Genomic DNA, 18833 nt, shown 5'->3' on the forward strand with positions numbered 1-18833 from the left:
CACGGTCCAAAAATACTTACGAAACCCACAAAGGATTAACAGGCCTTTCTGAATATTTATGGTAAGACACACAAGAAAAATTAATAGTACAATAAACTTAAATTGATGAGAAATCACTAGGGAAAGATTTTTTTAAGAAATAGTTCTTGAGTGTATATGTATTTTAGCCCCCATGGTAGTTTTAATTTAAGTTTAATATAGACTGTATGTTGTTTTTTCAGATAACCGGTTTGTCTTCCTGTCATATCTCTTTGCAGAACCCAGATTCCAAAATGATGCAAATCAACCTGACTGGTTTTTTGAATGGGAAAAATGCTAGGGAGTTCATGGGAGAACTGTGGCCACTGCTGTTAAGTGCACAAGAAAACATTGCTGGTATTCCAACTGCGTTTCTGGAACTGAAGAAAGAAGAAATAAAACAGCGACAGGTAGGATTTTTTAATAGACTTGTGGATGAGTTGTGAGCAATGGGCAAAATCAGTGGCTGTACAACTATTGGTATTTCAGTAGATATCTTGTGTTCAGCAGAACTCTTCTGTCTGGGCAGCATATTTTAGTCCTGAAGCAGTATATTATTTTTTTGTTATTGTTGTTCAGCATACATATTTGATAAGGTCTTTATGATGCTTTTGAGTTAAGTGATGATATCTGGTTGCATAGATAGAGCAAGAGAAACTGGCTTCTATGAAGAAACAAGATGAAGACAAGGAGAAGAGGGATAAGGAAGACAAAGATAACAGGGAAAAAAGAGACAGATCCAGGAGTCCAAGAAGGTAATGAAAATGCACAGATGATGTATCAACAATACCCTAGAACAGAGTGAAGCACGCATGGCAGTGAAAAATTAATTGAACTTTGGAAATACTCCCCTTAGCTATTTTAGCAGGCTAGCTTGACTTACTACTGAGCGATAATTGCAAGTAGACTAGAGCAACTTTGATGCACATATTGTTTACACTGGGAATTTTATTTAATGGCTTATCCATTCCAGGCTTTGTTGGTTTCGGTTTTGGCGGTTTGTTTTTTGGGGTTTTTTTTGTTTCTTTGTTTGACATCTTAGTTTGGCTGTCAATTACTAGCAGAAAATATAAAGTAGTCCTACACATGTTCTAACTGCTGTGAACAGTACTGAGAATCTACCTGATTCAGAAGAGCTTTTATCTAATGAATATCAGAGGTTTTATTTCCCTATATATCATTTCATTATGTTATGCTGTTAAATGCCGCTTCTTTTTCCTAGACGCAAATCAAGGTCTCCTTCCCCTCGAAGGAGGTCGTCGCCTGTCAGAAGAGAGCGGAAACGCAGCCATTCTCGCTCTCCTCATCACAGAACCAAGAGCCGTAGTGCTACTCCTGCACCAGAAAAGAAAGAGGCGACTCCTGAGCCTGAACCCTCTGTGAAACCAAAGGAGACTGTTGTTCAAGAGGCAACTTCAAACAGGTAAGTGTGATAACTTTGTGTGTGGGACTATATATTGCCTTTTAAAAAATGGAAATTATCTTAATACACGTTTGGAGAGTGAGTTGGGGGAATGCCTGCTTCTCCCTGTCCCCCTGCAGCAGTAAAGGAATTTATTTAATAATCTTCAGTAAGATTTCTTTTTTCCTATGTGTAGAATTCTAAAGGTAAAATGCTTAGCTGCCACTGTGGTTTCATTGTCCTGGTCATCTTTTCCACCTCTGATGATGTCATCTTGTTTTCTAGCAAGTTGATATATAGCCTGTATATTACTTTTTCTTCTCTTTGACTCATTGTAGCATGTTCTAATTCTTTTCACGGTTTTGGAGAGGGATGTGTATCATTTTGTCAGAGGATGGGCAGTAGAATGTTCATTGTAGGGAATAGATTGGCACCTTCTAAATTGTTACTCCAGGGGCTGCGGTTTGTATGTGCTTATAAATTCTTTATTTTTAACAGTGATATCCCAAAAGCTCCTAAACCTGAACCTCCTGTACCAGAGACTAAGGAAACTTCACCAGAACGTAATTCAAAGAAGGAGAGAGAGAAGGAAAAAGAGAAGACTCGTCAAAGATCCCCAACTCGGTCCAAGTCAAGGTCAAGATCTCGATCACGTTCTCCATCTCATTCTCGACCAAGAAGGCGTCATAGATCACGGTCAAGGTAGGACTTGATTCAATTTATCTTGATTGCAAAGGTTGAGAAGTGAATATTTTCTCCTGACGGTGCCACTTAATGCAATGTTCTCAGTTAAAGTAGTGATGTTTTTAGAGATGTTGAGCTATGGATGTTTTACGCCAAATAAGAAAAATGCATTCAATGGATAAACGTGTTCAGGAGTTGTTTTCTTCCTGTCAGTTAGTGAGAAGATGCTCACAGTGACTAACACTTGCCTGGAGAAGGAATGGGGTATTTAATGCTGAGTATAGCACTGCTTACTTAGTGAGAACTGTGTAGTCTTTTAGGAGACAGCTTTGATGCTGAAGATGTAAATGATGAATTTTTTTTTTCCCTTTTGTTGAATTATTTTGCTTCTTAGTAGAGAGGTGTTGGTAAATTTTAAAGCATTGATTGTGTCTGAATGTTTCACTTTGCATCATAATCTAAGTGCTCTAATGTGATGCACTTGGAGAAAAGCAACTTTACATTCAGTGCCCTGAGGATAAATTTCCTCGCATCTGAAAATTAGATAGTTGCTTTTCATTTGAATTTTTGATTGTGACAGGTCTTACTCCCCTAGAAGGCGACCAAGCCCAAGACGACGGCCGTCTCCAAGGAGAAGGAGCCCTCCAAGGCGAATGCCTCCCCCACCCAGACACAGAAGAAGCAGATCCCCTGTGAGGCGGTAAGGTTCCCCTTTATGAGATAACTGAAAGCATTAAACTTTGAAAGTTGAAGGGAACATTAGTTGTGAGGAATAAGAGTTATCAAAAATACCTTGTTTGTCTTACCTTAGTACTGTCAGGTATACGATTTGAGTGATGTATAAACTGCAGTGTCATATTCCTGAGTGTGTTGTGGGGGAACATAATAGTAGCTGGGAAATGATTTCTTTTGAGTTGAAATGGTGATGAGAATTCCACCTTTTCAAAAAGCAGCAATTTCAGAACAGCAGTTTCTTCAGTTGGCTCTGGCTAGCTCCTAGCGTAGAGATTTACATGACATCTCTAACTACTTTTTTGCTAAAGTCTTATTACCTTTTTTCCTGCTTGGGGAAAAATTACAAGGAGTAACTGGATTTTACTTGTTGTGAGTTTTTAAATTATGACTTACATTTCCATCACAAGAAATTAAAATCAAAAATAAATTTTGACTTGAAATGTGTTTCTTCTTCACGTTCTTTTACTTAAAAATCTTCAAGGTCTGCTCTCTAGTGTTGGATGTTACATTTTTGATGGCATGAGCGGTTGTTCTAGTAGCAAAGCTCTGAGTTGCCTTGGAAAGAAAATTATGCACTTATGGCACTGTCAAAATAGACATTTGTCTTCATAGGAAGAGAATAGATTCCTATCCTCTTCGTAGGAAGAGAATTAAAGTGGTGCTTCCTGTGTACAGCAGTTGTTCTTTTTTTAGGAAGGAGAAATTCCTCCTTTTTATGGCAAGGTGATGACTATTCTTTCTTTTTTTTTTTTATCTGAGTTTGTAAAGACGTTCATTTCACACAGTTACTGGGAAAACTGTGAAAAGTATCAAACATGTATGTTGCAAGATGTACAAGAGCTCCCTTTCAGCAAATGTTTATCTCACTCAAGGTAGGGTTTCTTTTTTCCAGGTTCTCAGGAATTCTGCAGCCAAAGGTGGATTCTGCAGGTACACAATTGCAACAGAACTTGCCACAAATTTTGCCGCAGAATTCTAGAGGCCCTACCTTTTTAAAATTGCAAAGTAAAGATGAAAGACTAAAACATAAGAATGGGTAGATTGATTCTGAATTGTTGTTAAGTTGTCTGAAATTTTTACCTCCTGGTATAAAAACTTTTTAGTGTACTTGCACACTAAACTCTTAAACAGATCTGTTCTGAAGATCGTTAAATCACATGTGCTAACACGGACAATTCTCTTAACCGTCCAAAAGTTAGAGAGCCCAAACAAAACTAATTTCTCCCAGGAGAAAAGCTTAGTGTTGTAGTCTGTAGATTGACAGAAGGCAAGCAAAGGTAACACTAACAATTTTTTGCTCACTATGTAGTTTAAAAATAACTGTGAAAGATTGGTGGTTATTCTCCTCTTCTACAAACCAAGTGTTGAAGGCTGTCCACCATGTTTTGGAAGTGCTGTTGTATGTGGCTCTATATAATGTGCTTGCAAACAAATACAATTCTGTGTTCATGCTCAAACACTTCTTAAGCTGGCTAGTCAGAATCTAATGTAATATTTGATTTACAGGAGAAGACGGTCATCAGCATCCTTATCTGGCAGTAGCTCTTCCTCCTCCTCCTCACGTTCCCGATCACCACCAAAGAAACCACCTAAAAGAACTGTATCCAGTCCTCCTCGTAAAATGCGTAGGCTCTCTCCTTCGGCAAGCCCTCCTAGGCGGAGGCACAGACCATCCCCACCAGCAAGTCCACCTCCAAAACCACGTAGGTCTCCAACACCCCAGCAGTCGAATCGTGCAAGAAAAAGCCGTGGCTCTGTTTCGCCCAGCAGATCATCAGGTAATCAATTAAAAATTTGCATTCTAGCAGCTTTATCATTTTGCGCTTTTGTTTTCTCAAAGATGGTGTGTACAGTTTGTATGAGCAGAAAAGCATGCAAGAATGCAACGAATTGCAACTGAGTTATTTGACTTTGTCTTTTAGCACCCAAACATAAGAGTACTGAAAAAAGAGAATCTCCTTCGCCAGCACCAAAACAAAGGAAAGCAGAACTGTCTGAATCAGGTATGGCTCTCACTTCTCAACACTCGGTTTGAGTGGGGTTTTTAATCAAAGATACATGACAATAAAAGGCAGTGGTAAAGTGCTGAACCATCTCGATAGGCTGGCATTTAAAGCAAGAGTTTTCCAAAGTATAAAGATGGTCGCTTGTACTGCCTCAGTTATTTCTGTCCAAGCTTGCTTGGGAAAAGCTCAGGCAAAGCGTATTCCAGCCTCAGCGTTACCTTAAGATTTGGCGGGGGAAAGCATGCTTGATCATATACTGTAGCATGACTTTGCTTCTGCCTAAAGAAGGCAGATTTGTATCTTCAGTTTAAATATTCTGTCTGTGTATGTACCTTTTCAGAAGAAGACAAAGGCGGTAAAATGGCTGCAGCAGACTCTGTTCAACAGAGGCGTCAGTACAGGAGGCAAAATCAACAGTCTTCATCTGGTATGGATGACATAGGTTTCCTAAAACTGGACTGTAGTTTACTTCTGCAGGAAGTAGTTAACGTTAAGTTCAAATATTGATTAAAATTATTTGCTACGTGCACTGCAGTGCTATTGTAAACTTAATTATAGATTTACCAATCGTAATGAAGTCACTTTAATTATCGCTCATGAAGGATAAACTATAACTTTTAAAGGTTATGATACATCTCTTGGTAATGGGTTCTCATCTTCAAAAGTTTCACTTTTAAAATCTTAACATCACACACACAAATATTGTTTGCTATGGATTACTTAATCTGTTGTTGCAATAGGTTATTTCCTAATATTTTGGACTCTTGTATGCTTGAGATGAGTAAATTAACCTGGGCCTGGTATAAGTTTTTGTCTGCTTAATGTTTCTATAAGTAACTGCAGTTCACCTTATAAGTTACATGGCTAGTGAAATTTTATGTGGATGGTTAGGTTGCTGCAAATATTTTTGCCCAGCTCTGATGGATTTATCACTTCAACTAATGTTTTTAATTGAACTGCTTTTAAATGGAGGCTTCATATTTTGTGGGAGAGGAGGTTCATAGTTTAAAGTGCAGTATAAAACCCTATCAGTAAATGTCTTAACAGTGTTGTGAGAATCATTTTCCAGAGAGTGATTCTTCTACGTTTATAGATTCTGGTTCTTCATCTTCATCTGAAGAAGAAAGACCTAAAAGATCCAATGTGAAGAATGGGGAAGTTGGTAGACGCCGACGCCATTCACATTCACGCAGTCCCTCACCGTCTCCACGAAAACGACAGAAGGAATCCTCCCCTCGGTAATTTCTTCTTAAATTGGATGTAACTGATGTCTTTTGTTCTATTTAATGTTGTTTATGTGTTATGCAACTGTCAGCAAATACACAACAGAATTAAGTCATGTCCAGCTTGCCCAAACTTGTTATGCGCATTTGGTAAGAATTACTCTGAACTTTATCTGAATGTGTTCATTTTTGCCTCAAATATACGGCAGATAGATTTGTTTTTTGTTTTTCCTCCACTGCTATCAGGATGCAGATGGAAAAGAGGTGGCAATCGCCAGTGATGAAAAGGTTGGTTAGACATTAATCTGTTAAATAGGATTTACATGTTGAAAATCATTTAGTCAGGCTCTCATTTATTTTGTCATGGATAAGTACTTGCCATCCTTTGTCCTTTGGACTTGCACACTCAAAGTAGGTGAGGGAAATTCAGACTGATCCTTAATGTGTTGGATCTGGGACTGTTTCATTGGAAAGAAAAAAGAAAAAGAGGAACACCTGCTCTGTCTCCTTCATTGTTCACTATTTGTTAATTCATGTAAGCCTGTTACAGCTAATAACGTTAACATTATTAGCATCTTGCTGACACCTGAAAACAACTGAATGCTTGTATTCTTCAGGGGTTTTCTTACTCCACATAGACAGGCTTGAAAGCTGGGACAGCATTAACTTGTATTTTTGCTGCCATTGATGTTCTGGCTAAAACCTTCCTGTAGACTTGCAACAAGTGATTAAGATGTTCTGGGTCACAGAAAATTAGATTTTTTTTTTTTTTTAAAAAAAGTCACATTCCTCAATTTATTAGATATTTGGAAATATTTGTAGTAGATAAGTAGCAGACTAGTAGTGAACACTTTATTTTCTCATTTCTTGTGTAGGCAGTATCGTTAACACTTTTATTTGTGAAATTGTTTGCTCTGTGTTGATCTTGGAATATAGGAAGGTGCAGGACACTGGGTGCTTGATGGGTTTACTAATCTGATATAATAACCCTTGTGAGCAATCTGTAATTAAGACCTCGCTAGAATAGAGTCACAGCACGTGTAATGATGTGTGAGATTAAGTATGACTACTTCAACTGTAGACCATTCTAATTATGGATCTTCTCAAACAATTTTATGTAAAGCAGATTGGAATTCGAAGATCTTAATCTGTTTTGTAATATACTAAATTCACCTGCTGCCTATTGTGTTAAATACACATTTAATTAGGACAGCCATGACATTTGAAGGCTGGCATTCTTTCGGATCATAAAAGAACATTGTCTTTTGGCGCAAACTCTTATTTATAAAAAGTGTAACTCATTTCCTTGGAGAACAACAGCCAGCGTATTTGAAATCAAATCTCAGTTTATGTAGATGAGCTTTGCGTTTTCATTACTCTTAGTTTTTTTCCTTTATGCTGTCATTTTATCTTAGTTGCTTTTTAAAAAAAGGAATGTTTTACTTTACAAAATATACCAATATTCCTCTCCTTTAAAACTCTAGGAAAGTATGTGTTTGATTAAAATTTCCCCTCCCAGAAGACTGTTGTAAACCTTGCAGAGCAGAAAATGGCTCATTTTGTGAATAATTTTAATCCAGATAGCTGCAGTTTAGCAACAACTCTGATTTTTCTCTGCATTTCAAGAAATAAGTCATTTTTGGATTTCAGATCCATAGATAAAAGCTGTTTCCAAGAGTAGAGTTTCACACTGTTTAATATGATCTTAATCTGAGCCAACTTCAGCCTGCTGCCGAACGAACGCAGTTTTGTTCTGCCTGAAACAGCTGGGCATTCCCAGTTCCTCCCTGTGTTGGATCGAGCAATCGTGTCACTGCATGACAACAAAGAGGTGGTTTTGTTAGGTTAGTTTCCTGGCAGATCAGTAAATTGTTCCGACTCCTTAGATGATCACTAGATCCAGTGCAAGGGAAATAGCAGAAATGAGCTCTCAGAGAAGAAAATGGGAGAGTTGAGCTGCTGCTTTGGCTACAAGATGAGAATAGACCAGGTTAAGCATAACGTGAAGTTGTCTCCTGGCTGCTGTACTGGGCTCTGAGAATTACAGTAAAATACGTCTTGTCTCACACTCTCTAGAAAGACTTGAGTGTGTCTTTTTTCATCAGTGGTTCTAACAGAATTTCATTTTGAGGTGTATGAACAAGATGATTTTGTATAGTGAAAGCAGAAGAACAAAAAATGATTTCATGGCTTAATTGCAACTTCTCTGAGAAATCCCTTTATCTCTTTAGTAGGAGGAGGAGAAGTCCATCGCCCCCACCAGCCAGGCGGCGACGCTCTCCATCACCAGCCCCTCCTCCTAGGCGGCGGCGGTCACCTTCATTACCTCGTCGAAGGTAGCGTATTGCATTTCTGTCGTGAAGTGGTTGCTTTTCATTTGTTGACTTCCAACTGTGACATGTAAAAAGAAACACCATGATTGAGGCAACCAGTTCCTTGATTGACGGTTACTGAGGCGAGTGTAGTTTTGCTAGTGAGACTTTGTGTGGTAGGTGCATGGCCTGGATATCATTTGATTGCTGTATCAAATACTGAATAACACCCATTAAGGTGATTTTGAAAAAGTTTGGTATTAAGTAAGTTTTAAAGAATTTTTAGAAGTATTCTTTTTCCCCTCTTCGGGGGAATTGCGAAACACTTGTAAGGTGGCACCTGAACATTTGTTTTCTTTGTAGGTCTCCATCACCACCCCCACGCAGACGCTCACCTTCTCCACGGAGATACTCTCCACCGATACAGAGACGATACTCTCCTTCTCCACCACCTAAGAGAAGAACAGCCTCTCCTCCCCCTCCGCCTAAAAGAAGGGCATCACCTTCTCCACAGTCAAAACGCAGAGTCTCCCATTCGCCACCGCCAAAACAAAGGAGCTCGCCAGCCGCTAAAAGGCGTTCACCTTCGATATCTTCCAAGCACAGGAAGGGATCTCCTCCCAGTAGGTCCAATCGGGAAACACGTTCTCCACCGCAAAACAAAAGGCATTCACCTTCACCACGGCCTAGAGCTTCTCATACCTCTGCAAGCCCACCACCACCACGAAGGGGAGCTTCAGCTTCACCCCAGAGAAGACAGTCTCCATCTCCAAGCACTAGACCCATCAGGAGGGTGTCAAGAACGCCAGAACCTAAGAAGACAAAGTAAAAAATCCAATTTTGTTGTTGGTGGTTTTGTGAGGGTGGTTTGTTTTTTGGGTTTGTTTTAATGCAGTGGGTATACATAGGGAATCCCATTAAAATGGCTCCTGTATCTTGGCATTGCTCAAGTGTTGGTGGTTCTGTTCAGCTTCCACCAGCATAACATGGATTTTCAAAAGTTTGTTAGATTGGAAGTGTCTGTTACAATAAAGTGCAACATGGGGTGAAGCATTAAAGAGGGTTTATGTCATTTCATAAGTGGCCATCCATGAGGAAAAAAAAAGCATTTAGAATTTTAGCATTTTTCTTCAGTGTGATGCTGCTTTTGTGAGCAGATAGTCGAAAGTATGATGCTGGCTTATTAATTCTTTCAGAAAGAAAATGTAGCTGAATGTAATGTCTTGCACTCTTTCTTCATTGGCTGATAAAGTAGCATTGGTATTCTCTTGACTTTTAATGTGGTTATAAATTAGTCATATCGGAAGAAAGGTAGCAATCATTCCTAACAACAATAGTATTATTGTTTAACAAGCTATTAAGTTGCAATGTCCTCTTGCATTACAGATCCACAGAGGTATTAGATTGCTTTGCCTTTTGTAACATACGCCAGCAAAATAACTAATAATTCTTCAAGTGGCAGCTTAGCCAAGTTCTAAGCATATATGTTCATTTAGCTTTTTTGTTAATTTTTACATTCTTGTTTTGCCTCTTTTTATCTCTAATTATGGGCCTTCCATTTTATTTTTTTTTTTTAAGGGCTTCCACGCCAAGTCCACGATCTGCGAGACGGGTGTCTTCATCACGGTCTGCATCAGGATCACCTGAGCCAGCACCGAAAAAACATCAAGGACCTCCATCCCCTGCTCGGTCTCGTTCCCCTTCTGCCAACTGGTCACCTGCAAAAAAGGCTAAAAGCCCAACTCAGAGCCCATCACCTGCAAGGGTATTTGTTTGCTAATAAAAGCAGTACTGTTTTGGGTTATATGGGTAGTTATTTTCATGAAGTCTTGGCTGCTGAAAAGCTCTAAGCTTGTTCACAGGGGAGGAAAAATCCTTGGAGTGATTTTTCATAGTTAAAGACTTAAAAAGAATTTGCAGCACCTGCGATATTAATTTTTATGAAGAGCCTTGCCTGTCATTGCTATGACCAGCGTATTGAGTTTGCATGGTGTTATGTTCTGTCTGAAACAGACACAGCCTGACCATGCGTTACGATACCTGTCTTCTAGGATTGCTTCTATCAGCTGATTGGGAACGGGACTTCCCCTCAGTTCTGAAGACGGTGTTGAGTTTACTGAGTTTCAGATGTTGCTGAGTCCGTTCAAAGTTCCCGGGATGGTTGTGGGCTTTGTTTTAACAATGTTTTGAAGCCTTAGGAATGAGTTGTAATATCTGTTGAATTGTTTTACAGAACTCGGATCAAGAAGGGGGTGGAAAGAAGAAGAAGAAAAAGAAGGATAAGAAGCATAAAAAGGATAAAAAGCACAAGAAACACAAAAAACATAAGAAGGAGAAGGCTGCAGCGGCTGCAGCAGCTGCTGCTGTGGCTGTAGCTGATACCACCTCAGCACAGGAAGACCAGGAAGCAGAGACAGAACCCAAAAAGGTAGGAATATTATGCTTTACTTTTTCAGAGTCCGATATAAGAAAATAGATGGAGGCGAATGTGCATAGTGCTCTTGATGGTCTAAAGAGCATTCTTACTTCAGAAACGGTTCTTAGTGTCTCATGATTTGACGATTTGCACTGCGGGGAGGGCTGCAGCCTGGCTTAGCCTTCCGTGTCTGAAGAAATGCTTTTATCTTTGTTTGAAGGAGACGGAAAGTGAACCCGAAGACAACCTTGATGATCTAGAAAAACACCTGCGGGAGAAGGCACTGAGGTCGATGAGGAAGGCGCAAGTGTCACCACCATCCTAGGCCGAATCCTTTGATATAATGTACATTTTATTTGGTTTGTACTCAGAATTCAATTTCAAATTGCTAAATGTGTTTGAGCTTTAGAATATAACATTTGTTGTAATAATTGCTAGGTTGAGGTTCACCATGTACAAAGGGCATGGATTTACATTACAAAAGGTGTCCACAGTGTACTAGTGACATTCTTTCATTGACAGTCAGCATAATTTCATTTAGAGTGAGACTTTTTAGAAGCAGTAGGAATTTGTTTTGAAGGTTTTAAACATGACCGTCAATTCCCTCGTTTCTTTGAAATTCAACAAAGCCTTTAGCATAATTCGTGAGGGTCTCATTTGACTTCTTTTGTATCCACTTACATTATGCTACTAACCTTTGTGGTTTGTAAGCTTGCCCAGAAGTAAAACCACTGCAGAATTACCGAGGAAGTACATATATTTTAATGCTTTCTACTGTTGCCTGTATAGTCTCCATTAAAGCAAATCAAGAATAGCAGTTTAGAATGGTACATAAATGAAAGCATGTTGTTTACCAGGACACTGTGGGTTTATATTGATGTAACATGTTGATTTGGAACACTGGAATTTCATTTGTATTTTTATGTTCTTTTTTTAAAGGGCAGTTTCCATGATCAGCAGTCCCAGAAAAAAAAAAAAAAATTCCTTCAGTTACATAAATTTTGTTTGTGAGATGTCGTTGCCCCATTCATAAATCTTGTCTCGTTACGGTTCTTCTGAATGGTATAAGCAACTTTCAGAGCTGTGGTCTTTGAAAGTTTGAGGAACCTGAACTTTGGATATTGTCATGTTTTCACTGTTTTTTGTTTTTGTTTTTTTAACTAAAGCTATATAAAGCTTGTGGATTAAACAAAATAAATTTCTAAATTTAAACAGATGTTGGCTATTTTTATATGAACATTTACATTTGCTAATCAGCTTTCTTTTGTACAGGGTTAATGAATACAAGATATGAAAAAGTATTTGATCCAATATGCTGGCTTCTGAAAAACTGGGGCTTTTGTTTTTAACTGTCCTGGGGTAGCAGAAACAGCCCTTTGTTAATTCAGTGACGCTGCTGTTGTGTCTGGGTCGGTGTTCTTGCAAAGCAAGAGTAAATCAGTCTACCTGGTCAGCGCTCTGTTCGGATGGATAAGCTTGACACAAACAAAATATTTGCTGGTGAAAATCGCTGGTCGTAGCAAGTAAAATGTTTCAAGGTCCTGCCAAAAATTAATGGCAGGTTTGCATTCATTAAGTTACAGGCTTTCAGTCACGTAAACACTGGTTTCAGTGCTCTTCTGAAGAATCCTGGTGGCTCGCTGCCTTTTTCATAATCATATTTGAAACTTGCTGGATTGCTACCGTCGAATTTTTTTAAAAATTCAAGCTCTGTTTCTGAAATCAAGCCAATTCTGAAGTCTGAGGTTCCTCTGGAAGGAGGAATGGAACGTGCTTTTGAGATTTTTTTTTTTTTTTTTTTTGTCCTGCATCTGAAGTAGATGTTGATGTGCACAATGAAGTGTAGATATTTGATTAGTCTTTTTACTCGACATCGTGTAGGGTTTTAAAATAAAACAGGTATTAATGTAGATACTGGATTGAAGGGGATATCTTTAAAGTAGCTTCCTTCTGCACTTCCTGATATGCTGAATCTTTTGTTTCTTAGCATAAGTATACATTGTATGCTAAAGTGCTTGTAAACTTAGTTCAACAACACTTGAATGTTGAGTATCATCTGTTATTAAATGTGTATAATAAATTCCAAGAACTTTCTGGACAAAGACATTTTAAAAAGTACATCTGAGTGAATTTGGTGCTTGTGAAACTGTAGAACCCGACGCTGTGTTGTGCTCATCTCTTTGCCTCCTTCATTTGTTTTGTTTTCCTGGGACGTTCACAAATGATTCTGAAATCCAGTCTTAAAAGACTGTCCGTGTGTAGCCTTCAAGGAGTTAATGCTTTGTTCTTTAGAATCTGAATCTCGCTTTCCTCTGAATTTTGTGACCTCTGGGTGCCTTCTAATCTTAGGACTAGTAGAAGTTCTTGAAATATATTCTGTACCCGAGTCACTGACCGCTTATCTTCCCTTACGCCTATTTTTCATCTCCTGCCTGCAGGACTGCGCTCTGATAAAGGACCTGGCTGTTGATTTTGGAGAGCTCACGAAGGCAGCCCAGACTTTCCCAAGACCCAGGTGTCCCCCACCTTTTTTTCCTCCTTTGGAGTTTCTATGATTAGGTGCTCCTTCCTCCCCTTTTTTTAACATCTATCCATAAAGAGTGATTTAAGTTTAAAAAGAGCAATTAAATACGCTCTTTAAGAAGGGTATAACTTCAAAACTGTGTTTAGTTTAATATTTTCATTACAATTTAGCCGTTCGTTTCAATGCTGATATCGTCTCGGAGCTGTGAGGCTGTTCCCGCCGCTCTGAGCGCGGCTGCACAGAGACTTCGTAGCGCGGAATCCCCCGGCTGGGGTGACAGCCAGCCTCCGGCGGCGGTCTCGGTCCTGTCACACGTTGTCTGGGGGAACTGCTGACTTCCATCCTTGGGTTTCTCTCCTGATCCTCTGTAATTGAGATCTCCTCACCCAAACCCAACTGTTCGCCACTCAATCTTCTTGGTTGACCTCTTCTCTCTGTTTCTCAACCCTTGTATTTGTAGCCGCGCTGCTGCCGTTCGGAGAGAGCCGTGTGCGATGCCCTGGGCCTCTCCTGCGTGCATCTCGCTTGCTCTTTGTATTCTGAAACTGCCGATGCCGAATGTTTGCTCGTTAATCGAGGCTCCCTTCCTGAAATGACGGATACCTGTGTTTAGATAAACGACGTGCTGAAATAACCATATCTAACTGCGCACAAAATATTAAAAATGTGTGTTTAATTTGTCTGTGTAATTCAGATGACAGTGAGTCCACAGGAGTGGACGTAAGGATGAAGTGAGTCACTGGCAGGTCAAGATCTGTAGTTCGTAACAAAGATGTATTTGTCATGCCAACAGATGGACAAGGGCAGGTGTGTGTGCAGTAGTTTGGAGTCTGTAGAAGCTCAGGGTTGGATTATTAAATTTTTCCACTGTGTGACTTTGGGAGTTTGCGTCGGGAGTTCTGTGTGGATCAGCTTCCTGAGCTTCACGACTGCGGGTTTACGCTCTGAAACTAATTTAGGGATCGCCTTAAAGTTCAGGACAAAACCCGTTCTGCTGCTGCTTTGGAAAATGTCTAGCACTGCCTGAAAGCTGATGTAATCTGAATGATGGATAACAGCGGTAAGGCAGAGCCTTTCACAGTTTTACTGTAAAACTTTGCACGGTAAAGCTCAGCCTTGCTCAGCTCCACGTCGTCTGACGCAAATTAATCTTCCCAGCAGAGGCCAGGACTGGCTCGTGCAGGCCGTGGTGGGGCTGCCCTCACGGGGAGGAGCGGCTTAAACATCGTGTGCGTTTGCTCTCTATTCCTCCGACATCAAACCTTCGGATGCGTGTGTTCGGATATAGAGTAGCACTGTTGGGAGAGTGGCTTTCGGGAGGGCGTTGAACCGTATTTTGGTTGAGTTTCGTTTCAGTTGTCGCACGTGATAACTTACGTTTTAGTATGGGATCATCTGCTCATAAAATTGTTCCGTGTCGCGTAAGCACCCGGCAGGGCAGTCGCAGCACCCGCGACACCCCACTTGCTGCTCGGCCGGCTCCAAATCGGTAGGAGAGGCTTTGGCAGGGGAGGGAGAGCGGCTGCTCCGAGGTGTTCCCTTCCCACCTGGCTTTCCAGCTCCCTTCGCTTCCTGAGCAGCGACTCGGTTTCCCTCTTGTACAATTTTTTTATTCTCCCCTGTCCTTCACAGAACTTTCCAGTGGAATTACTTGTTTTTCTTGATCAGGTCTCACTTGTTGTAATAAATTACTGTGGAGGTACTATATCTGTTTAAGGATAATAAAAAGATTATTAAATCTGAGAACAACGGCGTGGGCAGTTGTGTGTTTCCAGATTCTACTCAAGACTTTGACTTTGGAACTTTCCTGCAGCTCTCCCAGAATGAGCCCAGGGAGGTGGAAACTGCTCCAGCCCCTTCAGCCGCGGCAGGAAGCGAGAAGGGAGCGATGACTCCGCACCCCGCTGGCCGGGGGTAGACGGTCTCCTCTCACGCTCTTATCTGCGCTCTTTCCGTCTCCGAAATCAGATAATCAGCTGCTTAAAGCACAGCAAGAACGTTGCCTCTTCCCCGCCGTGTGACGCTCTCGAATGCAGAACCGACAGAAACTGTCTCCTGTAACCCCGGCTTTGCTCCAAGCTCGGTTTTTGTTGAAAGGGGCAGTTTGATTTGCGCTTTCTCTGGTTCGGGTTTAATTCTGGCTTGACTCAGTGGCGTCTCCTTCTGCTAAGAGTGAAGCTCAGCTGCCATCCCTCAGGCTTCAGAAAATCTCACAGCCCGCTTGTGAGAGTCCGCGTTTGTTGCCTGGAGGCCGACCAGCCTGCAGACACGTGGGCAAGTTCTTTGTGTGCCCGAATTAAACCTTGGGAAGGTGGCTGGGAAGCGTGGGATGTAATTTAATTGGCCTTAAAATAGTAGAACCCCTGATGCCCAGCTGGAGCTGATCCGATTTTGTTCAGGGGGGTGTCCTCAATTCACCACCGTAAATTTATTAACGCGTTTGGCTGTTTCACAGGGGCTGCTGAGGGCAGAGTGCCGGAGGGAGCTCGGATGCTGCGTGTGCTCCACGGATTTAGCAGCTGAAGGCGCCTACGAGAAGAGGGATTCGGCTTAGGGGATCCCTGTGTTTTTGCCTTTAAAGGAAGGTATTTTGGTGTTTTGCCTTAGGCGCAGGCTGCCTTAGGTTATTGCGGGGCTGCGTCTTTTGGGCTGCCCTTGAAGAAGCGGAGACGGGAGCCGCCCTCGGCCGGGCCGGGATGGGATGCGCTTCCAGTGCCCTTCCCCGGTGGGGCTGGGAGCAGGAGGGCAGGACCGCCTCCGGAGCGGGATTCCGCCGTTCCGAGCGAAATTAGATTGAAGCCTGTTTCAGGAAGAATGACTGCTTAAATTTACATCTGTTAAAGCCCAATTTAGCGTTACCTATTGCAAAGTCACTCCGTGTAGAAACTTCCAGAAAAGGACGCTGGAAGTTGGGCATGAAGCCTCATTTTTTAAGAATGTCAGTGCAGAACTCGAGTCTGTGGCCCAAAGATTTGGGTGTTTTGGTGGGAGAAAAGCATTACTAAGGTTGTAAAATAGTCTTTAAGTAGGAGTGGGAAGGAAACGGTGCTGGACTCATCGCCCTGCTCGTTAAAGCATCAGCTGCTGCTGACCATTAACGAAGAACAGACGCGCGGCCTGGCAGAGCCATAAACATTTTTCCAAAGGAAAAAAATACAGAACATACACCAAACTTTAACAAAACTGGTCTAAGCTCTGTCTGGGCCGTCTGGAACTTGGAATGAAGAGCAAAAAAGGGCAAAAAAAGCGGAATTCCTCAAACGGACTCAGTTGCGGGCGGCACAGAAGCTGCTGGGCTGGGCTTGTCCACAAACCTCCCGAAATGGGCTGGGGATTGTTCAATTGTTCAGCTTTTGAAGAGGAAAATGGCTGTTAAGATCATCAGTCGCTGCAAAACAACTGGGGGGAAAAAAAAAATGTTCTCACGTTTTGTTGTAATTAACTTTCACCTGAATACAGCTGGGGAAAACGATGAGTAAAAATTGTAGTTGTGGTCACCAAAAAAAAAAAAAAGAAAAGGATGTATTTAACAAAATCTGAACACGCGTGTGTCAACTACGTGCGGTAACAGCTTAAAAGTGTAAAAGGGTACGGGGTGGTGCATCGAGTTTACAAAAAATAGCCTTAAATTTAGAGTTAAGAGGCTGTGGAAATGTAAATCCCAGCCTTAAAGGCTGTACCTATCACCTTCCTTCAGAAAAATGGAACTACAAATGCAAAATAGGATAAGAACAGACGAGTTGAAAAGATGCTACTTTAAACCAGGATGAACATTCGTGATTGCAATGAATTCCAGCAGGCTGATAGGAAACTGTGGTGCCCCCGCGCCCTTCTGGAGCCGGGCGAAGGCGGGAGCTCTCGGCTCCTCGGGAGCGGAGCCCGGTGGCTCCTCGGCCGACGCTGGAGGTCAGAGAGTGGCCCAGATGGGGACGGCCCCGTCCGTCGGGGGAATTTGTGCGGCTGGAGCAGCAAACTAGGCCCATTAATTAGATTTTTGTGTCTTCGCTTCTCATCGGCGCACGGGTTTGCCTGTATTTCACCAGCCTGGGGCTGAACCGAAAGCCGTTCCGTACTGGAGAAGGGTCGCAGCCCGTCCGTCGCGGAGCTCAAAGTGCTGCTGGAAAGGAGGTGGGGTTTTTTCCTTTCTTTTTTTCCCCCTCCCGAGTCTTTCATTTAAAAACACGAGCCGCAACCTGCTTCCCGTGAGGTTGGAGCAGCAAAGAGGATTTGTGCAGAGCCGGCCTCAGCGTCCCGGGGAAGGGAAATGCTGCGAAAACCCTTCCTTAGCTGGGAGTGTCGGATTTTACAATGGGACGTGGCCGACTCCCGGGGAGGTGAGTCAGGGTTTGACGCCTTGATCCGGCCGGGTGAAACCGGGATTAGAGCACACAGTGACTCACGGGGACAGCAGCCACTGCGTGCCATACGCACCGGCTTCTTCGGCCACGTTTTGCTTTTGTTTTCTGCTGACGTTGATCTGGAAAAATCTGAAAAATCCAAAAAATCAGTGCTGCGGTAAATTGCTCCCAAACCGGGACCGGTGTCGGTGCTGGGAGCGCAGCTCCGGGCCGGGGTTTGCCGCAGACTCTGAGCCTTTAGTGCCAGGTGTTTTAATCATGAAGTAATTAACTTTGGAGTTCGTATTGTGGCAGACTCCTCAAGAATGGTGCGTTTTTCTCATCCGGGATCACACCGGGTTCGCACAGTGGAGCGGGATCTGACCTCGCGGCCACGAGCAGGGACGGGGGGAGGCTGCAAAGCCCCGGGGAGGGGACAGGAATTGTTTTTAACTCCCCACATCTGTTTCCCAGCCTGGGCACGGCGTTAAGGCCTCAAAGAGCAGAAGGGACGCGGGGTCCGGCTGCCTCCTTCCTCCTACACAAAGGCAGGATGCCGTTGCCCCTCGGTGGCCATCGCTCACGAAACCGATGCCGCCTTCATGCGCGGCGCTGAGCACGGCAGCGTGCGTCGGGAAGAGCGGTCGTCCTGCGGGAGAAGGGAGACGAGACGGGAGCTGGAGTCCCCGAGGGCCGCGGCACCCGACAGCGACAAGGGAGCGTGGCGCAGCCCCTTGGGAGACAGCTCTCGTCACTGCGTTAAGGTAATAAATCCAGCATTTATTACCTTATTTAATTAAAATCAGCATTTCCCCTCCCCGGGACACTTGGGCTGGCCCCACACAATACCCGTTTGCTGCTCGAACCTCACGGGAAGCACGTTGTGGCTCGTGTTTTTAAATGAAACGGAGAGGGATGTTGTGCGACAGATGCTCGGGTGCTGAGGTCGCTCTTTCCAGCTGTGGGAGAGGGGCTGGTCCCTGGACAGGAGCCACCTCTGCTGGTCCCGCGCTGGGCTGGGCGACGCTCCCGGTCCCCAGCCTGGGAAGCTCCGAATCCTTCTGTTTTACTTAAAAGAAAACACGGAAAACGGCTATCTTGGGAAAGCAGCTCCGGGGGAGATGGGGGGGAAAGAATTGTTCAATTCCTCCGCAAAAGCTTTGTGTTACATCCAGG

General features: G+C 42.7%; 1 protein-coding gene across 11 annotated transcripts in view; it reads left to right on the forward strand.

Moving 5' to 3' along the window:
• The window catches only part of SRRM1 (serine and arginine repetitive matrix 1), a 21794-nt gene extending 6784 nt beyond the window's left edge, over positions 1–15010 (forward strand). For 4 of the 11 annotated variants that reach the window (XM_054223625.1, XM_054223627.1, XM_054223628.1 and 1 more), the window contains 14 exons: positions 1–428; positions 661–773; positions 1241–1441; positions 1919–2122; positions 2685–2804; positions 4346–4617; positions 4762–4842; positions 5186–5272; positions 5939–6083; positions 8300–8404; positions 8744–9205; positions 9959–10145; positions 10614–10808; positions 11017–15010. The exon at positions 1–428 is cut by the window's left edge. In XM_054223625.1, the coding sequence (XP_054079600.1) occupies positions 207–428; positions 661–773; positions 1241–1441; positions 1919–2122; positions 2685–2804; positions 4346–4617; positions 4762–4842; positions 5186–5272; positions 5939–6083; positions 8300–8404; positions 8744–9205; positions 9959–10145; positions 10614–10808; positions 11017–11121 (2499 nt within the window). In that variant the 5' untranslated portion in view covers positions 1–206 and the 3' untranslated portion in view covers positions 11122–15010. The remainder of the gene's footprint in view (positions 429–660; positions 774–1240; positions 1442–1918; positions 2123–2684; positions 2805–4345; positions 4618–4761; positions 4843–5185; positions 5273–5938; positions 6084–8299; positions 8405–8743; positions 9206–9958; positions 10146–10613; positions 10809–11016) is intronic. The other 7 variants (XM_054223630.1, XM_054223632.1, XM_054223631.1 and 4 more) reach the window with 5 other exon arrangements.
• The last annotated feature ends 3823 nt before the right edge of the window (positions 15011–18833 follow it).

The sequence above is a fragment of the Rissa tridactyla genome, chromosome 18 (genome assembly GCF_028500815.1).
Source record: "Rissa tridactyla isolate bRisTri1 chromosome 18, bRisTri1.patW.cur.20221130, whole genome shotgun sequence".
Taxonomy (NCBI): domain Eukaryota; kingdom Metazoa; phylum Chordata; class Aves; order Charadriiformes; family Laridae; genus Rissa; species Rissa tridactyla.